The 6161-nt window shown below is 33.8% G+C and overlaps 1 protein-coding gene across 2 annotated transcripts in view; it reads left to right on the top strand.

The window, feature by feature from the left end:
• The first annotated feature begins 4477 nt into the window (after positions 1-4477).
• The window catches only part of LOC100373463 (aryl hydrocarbon receptor nuclear translocator 2-like), a 67788-nt gene continuing 66104 nt past the window's right edge, over positions 4478-6161 (top strand). For both annotated transcript variants that reach the window (XM_006813965.3, XM_085506961.1), the window contains exon 1: positions 4478-4807. In XM_006813965.3, the coding sequence (XP_006814028.1) occupies positions 4789-4807 (19 nt within the window). In that variant the 5' untranslated portion in view covers positions 4478-4788. The remainder of the gene's footprint in view (positions 4808-6161) is intronic.

Genomic DNA, 6161 nt, shown 5'->3' with positions numbered 1-6161 from the left:
TGAATATTGATGTAATATGTATGTGAATATTCTGCAAAACCACATATGATATCTTTCTGCCAATTTGTAATTGAAAATAGAAAAAGAAACACTCCCTTTTTTTGTTTTTAAAATGACTCTTGTTAGATCTTTTTATAGTATGGGTTTTGTACACTTTTAAGGGAAGTACTGGTTTTGCGCACATGTCAAACAAGTTTTCTTCTCTATTTAACAGTTCAGAAAATTAATTACATCAAATTTGCATTATGTCGTTATAATAAATCAATTCTCTGAAGTGGTGGGCGTATACCTATGATTTATAAAAATTCAAAATTGCTATCACCCCTATTTCGTGTAGCTTAAAACACTCTGGAAACAATTTTCCAATTTCTTTATTTCAGCTTCTTTGGTCCAACTTTGGTGAAATGTGTGACATAATTGATCTAATACTAAACCCATGCGTACGTTTTTATTTGTCTTGAGCGGAAATATAATTACCCCCAAGAACTTGCGTGAAATCACCAGCTCTATCGCTCTTGAACGAATATTTCATCCAGCCAGAATGAAATTACCAAGTCCAAGCCCGGAAATAGAGCCTTCTGAATTAAAAAAAAAAAACAACAACAAAAAACAACAAACCAAAAAACAAGACGAATCTCGTTTAATTTTTGACAATCATTTATCCGATTATAATATGTAATTGTCTGGAAAGAATTTCCGTTTTCGGGTGTGACATGATTATACCCATATTAATATGAAATAACGGAAGCCAATAACATCATGTGTATAACGATTTACGCATCAGTCCGAAGAATACCTCATTATCAATGATAAGATATGATTATTAATATTTTAAAACAATTACATTTATATCATATATACATTATTTCACACATACTAAATCAATTTTATATTTTCTTACATTATCTTACCTTTGTTGATAAAGCAATGTTTACGACGGAGAAGGTTAGGATAGAGTTGAAGAATATGTGTAATCTTCTTTGTGTCTTCGCTACGAGTAAATACCATTGGGATCCTGAAAATGAAAACAAACTTTGCTTTACATGAGAAATTTTATGTAAAAAAAAAAAGAAAAAAATATACTGGGGTCTATCATAAGTGTGAAGTTATGCCTTCATATACTAAAATGTTAAGTTATATAGAATATTATATGAATTTTAGTCTTGTTACTAAGTTAAGACACTTGAAATTTAGTCAGTTCCCAGTGTGATAACAGTTTTACATAATAGAAAATGTGAAATTATGCTCTTCCATGTCGCGTTTCACGTACGTGCAGTCACACGTTTAGTACGACAGCGATTTGGACGACTAGGTGAGGGTATCTATGAGTGTATTCGTACACCACGTAGAGGGCGCCATCGGGTAGGCTATCATAGGAAATTACATCGTGAACATATTTGATATACTAGTAAACTATTTACTGCCCTCTTCATTGGGAAGAATACATCAAAAATAATGTGACTAATGTGCACCGAACATTAAAAACAGTTCCAGAAAAATTCTTAAAACATGGATTTTGTGGTTAATTCTTTGAAGTGTACCGACAACATTCACTTCCAAAACGGTCGGATTGATCACTCACTTATCATTTCGATTCAAACAAATAAATGTGTTGGGACGAACCTAAGTTATATACTTAATGAAATATCGACATATAATTTCAGCGAGATTGACTCAATACTTTGAAAGGTTTTATTTATATGTATGTCTAAATATTCCAGCCTTATAATTTGCTTGTCGTTTTTGCTAAACATTTCTTTTCACCAATTGGGCGCCATTTGTCTTGTTATGCCGAGAGAAAACGCATATAAAGTCAACAAAAGGCGGAGAGGATTTCCAGTGTTTTATTTTTATTACCGTTTAGGCTTGGTCGCACTGAAACTTCCCCAGCAGTTACAACCATGAAATCTATGAAGATCTTCGCTCAGCACTTTTTAATCTATTCAGTGAAGGAAAAAAAAAATGGCAAACCAGTAGGTTGATTGGTGATCTTTGAGAACGCAGGTAATAATTTTGATGACCATTGTCATGACAACGGTAGGACAGTATTAGTTGTAAATTGTATCCACCTAACTAGAGCGTATGTGTGGTCAATTCATCTACATGTAATTTAAACAAAGTCAGTCCAGGCAAACAAATAATACGTCACGATACAGACATATAGACAAACCAGAGCGACCTCCCTAAAAACAACAAACTGTTTTAACCAATGGAGTCGAGTGTGAATAACTTAATCCTCGTCTTGTATATTACAGTTTTTAATGGATTATAGTTTCCATAGTTAGAGTTGGCTGTAAAACAATTCAGTAGATGTGGCATTTGTCAATGACAAAAGCATAGTGTCAACCACTGTTACTCTTCAGTAACCGTGTGTTAACACTAGCGTCGACTCAAAAACAAAATAGTAATAACTGTTGGCACACACTCAGAGATTTAAATATGCACGAAGCCTCATCAACAAATTCGGTTTTTTGTGCGTTTTTTTTTTGCAGGAATTTCTCCAATTGTTTTTACCTAACTGTTGGTGTGAGCTGACTGTCAAGTTTGAACAAAGTCGGCCAGCCGAAAAATCACAGAAAAGTTAAAACTACCGGGCCAGCTATGAAAGATATAAAACAAAATACACTGTAGTACATTTGGTCACACACTGAAGCATTTGTAGGAGGAGATATATTTGTAGTGAAATAATGAAAAATCATTTTGTCGGCTGTTGTCACGGCAACTGTGGGCATGATTTTTCCAAGTTTTCTGTCCCCAGTGCAGGTGTGGTCTGCCTGCCAAGTATGAACGAAATCTGCTCAACTGAAAAAATCACAAAAGAGTAAATGTAGACACATCCGTCCGGTCGTAGTGATTATAAAGGCAATCTTAGCTGGGAGCGGATGACCAATCAAAAATGTTTCCATTTTTTTTTATAATATTTTACTTTTTCAATAAAAAAATTAACAACTAACAAGATCACTGTTTTTCGAGAGATACAAATATAGAAATGCCTCTTTAGTCAAGTCCCCCACGATCTCTTCGTTAAACGAAACAATACCTAACACACGAGAGCGCTGTCAGTCGCTTCCCGATGTTGTCTCAGATCGATCGTTACAGTTTTGGCCTGGGCGCGTCCAATCTGATTAAAATCTGATGTAGTGTACGGGCTTTAATTATTTTGGCTATAAACTTATTTTAATTTTATTTTTTATTACTTTTGTTATTAATGCCCTTTTATTTTATTATTTTACTTTGATTTTGATTTTGTGATTTTTTTTAATTCCGCCCTACCTACATCGATGTAGGTAGGGCAGAATTAAAAAAAAAATCACAAAATCAAAATCAAAGTAAAATAATAAAATTAAAAGGCATTAATAACAAAAGTAATAAAAAATAAAATTAAAATAAGTTTATAGCCAAAATAATTAAAGCCCGTACACTACATCAGATTTTAATCAGATTGGGGCGCGTCTTGCACTGATTAACGCCGTTGACTTCTTCGATACCTTCCAATCACCTGAAAAACACCTAATTAAAGTTTTTTAACGTCTCAGTTTGTACTCCTTGATCTACTCAACAGTCAAAGTCTCCATCTTTGTTCATATGAGACCCATATATCTCGCGCATGCGTGGCGCGACAACTATTGCCCTTCAAAATTAAGTGAAATTAATAATGAATTTGGCAATTAAGTAAATATATAAATTGAGTACAGAAATCAGGTGGATATATACTACTCAAATGACATGACGTCATTATAAATAAAGTACTAATCCAACAGTAACACTTTTTTTGTAGCGCGCAGTAATATTTTCAATGAAATTGTGTACACTCAGTGTTTGACTACTCTGTCGCCAATGTGAATCCAACAGATGCCACTCTTATTATGTGATTTACTTTGAGGTGTTCACCTAAATGTGTTGTCGTTGAGTAATGAAATAAAAACTGTATACAAATACAAGTTAGCTTAATAATTCACAATATAAATAATTTACAATATCGCACTGAAGCTGAGTCCAGGACTGAGTCGATTGAGCTACGATAAATGTTGGCATCGCGCCAGCAACGTTGAAATAATGTTTTTTTTTGTTTTTATTCGTTTAATTTATGTGCATGTGGTGCATATAGGTGAGTCATGTAATAACTAGTTTTGACAGACTGGTGATAGTGAGTATAGATTAGCAGCGTCCAAATATGAATTTCTTCCGCAAATTCTTAGATTTATAGTTTTTATGAAGATGTGCTGAACGAGATCGTGTTAAAAAACAACTTTATAAATTTATATATTCGCGCTGTGAGTGAAATAAACAAGAGGCTCTAAAACAATGCACATTCGAATGTTAATGTGAAAAGAATGGGAAATACAGTCGAACAGAAATCAACAACTTTGTGACAACACCTCTGGTGAGGTCAATATCCGACTCAGTTTCAGGCTCGTTCACTTACATAATAAAAATGATCAAGCTAAGGGGTCAAAGTAAGCAATTATCAAATCGCGTATCAGACGAGATTTCAAAGTCGTGACTTCCGTGTCCAAGAATAAACAGCAGCGTATTTTTTTACGGAAGAGGAAGATAGTCTCGTATGGTAGTTGCGTGTATAGCTTTCTGGTGGTCAACACTTTTGTTGTGATTGTCCTGTTATCACCCGAAACGTTTACCAAACACAAGGACAACATATAGCTCTGGATATTGTTCGTTGTCTGTAGCTGTTCTTTGCAGCGGCCACCGATCGGCAGCAGTGTTGATTTCCACTATTAAACCAACGCGCGACGTCTGACCCGTTCTGACCTTGGGAACAATTTCAACATGTCTGCCACTACAACTGGTAGGTTGAGCTTATTTACACTTCTGATCGACGGTCGACTGTTTCTGATACATGTACTCGAGAGAAAGGCCTTCCGTCTTTGTACATTAAGTATAAAATACGATCGCCTGTGATATGCATTCATCCATTCAAACGTATGCGACCGTCGATGCGTATATATTTCTGTGTTCAATAGTTTTTGAGTATGAAATATTAAACCTGTTAGAATTGTTATGTTCAATTGATTTCTGCCGAATAATAATTGAAATGTTACTTTTTTTGTATTTTTAACTCGAAAGGTTTGGAAATAATGTACTAGGTAATTTGTTTCGTACGTTACATGTCTTGGAGCTACATTAATTTCATTCGATTTTGAACCGTAGAGCTAGCTTCGCTCTTGGACTAATTATTTTGCGCTGTCGTAAGAAAGGACCAATTTATTTATTCCCTTGCCTGTTAAAACAAAATCAAGAAGAGGTTATTTTTATAATAATTACTCTTTTGTAAATTAAATTTTGTCCGAATTAATTCCCTGGACAATAACGTAATTATATTCGTTTAAATGCACAATGTCTATGTCATTGTGATATCTGGTTCTAAAGCATTGATGTACAACTCACCCGTTTTCTGTCACTCATCTTCAGTGCTATTTTTGATTGGCAGTCAATTTCACATTTGCGTGGCGATAAGATATACATGATGGACAACTGAAAAAGTATTAAACAAGTAGTTGTGCAACATCTGTCCCACAAAGCCCCTAATAACAATCAACGACCTGACATAACCATATACTGTACTGGGTTTTAATTTTGCTTATTTCGCTGTCTGGAAAATGCACTAAATTAAAACCCAGTGAATATGTAAAATTTAGCACAGAACACATGATCTAAATGATAAAACCGTGAATTTAAAACCCACTGAATATGCCTGAACTGGTAAATAAGCAAAATTTAAACCCAGTGAAATTTAGTCATTTTACAGTAAGTGTCAGTCAAGAGAATTTAGAGTTCAAAACTTAAATATGTGTTTTTTGGGGATTATTTGAACAGGTAGTCAGTATAAATCATATAAAATGTCTGTTATCACATTTGTATCATATTATTAGTGATGTCATGTCATGTAACACAAAATATCAATGATTTTTATTTATAATTTTTGCCAAAATTGAATATACAATTTTTTTGGCTGATTTATCACTACAAAAATAATCATGTACATCATCGTGTTCTAACTTGAAAAAGTCAGATTTGGTTACTGTAGAAAATATAGCAACATACAGTTACGTTTCTTTTAATTCCTCCAGTAATGTCGTTAGGATGTCTGCTTTTATACACTATTTATACTTTATGTTGGTTTCACGGTATAATTTATTAAG

The sequence above is a fragment of the Saccoglossus kowalevskii genome, chromosome 13 (genome assembly GCF_978046115.1).
Source record: "Saccoglossus kowalevskii chromosome 13, keSacKowa6.1, whole genome shotgun sequence".
Taxonomy (NCBI): Eukaryota; Metazoa; Hemichordata; class Enteropneusta; family Harrimaniidae; genus Saccoglossus; species Saccoglossus kowalevskii.
This window is presented reverse-complemented; position numbering and strand designations above follow the sequence as displayed.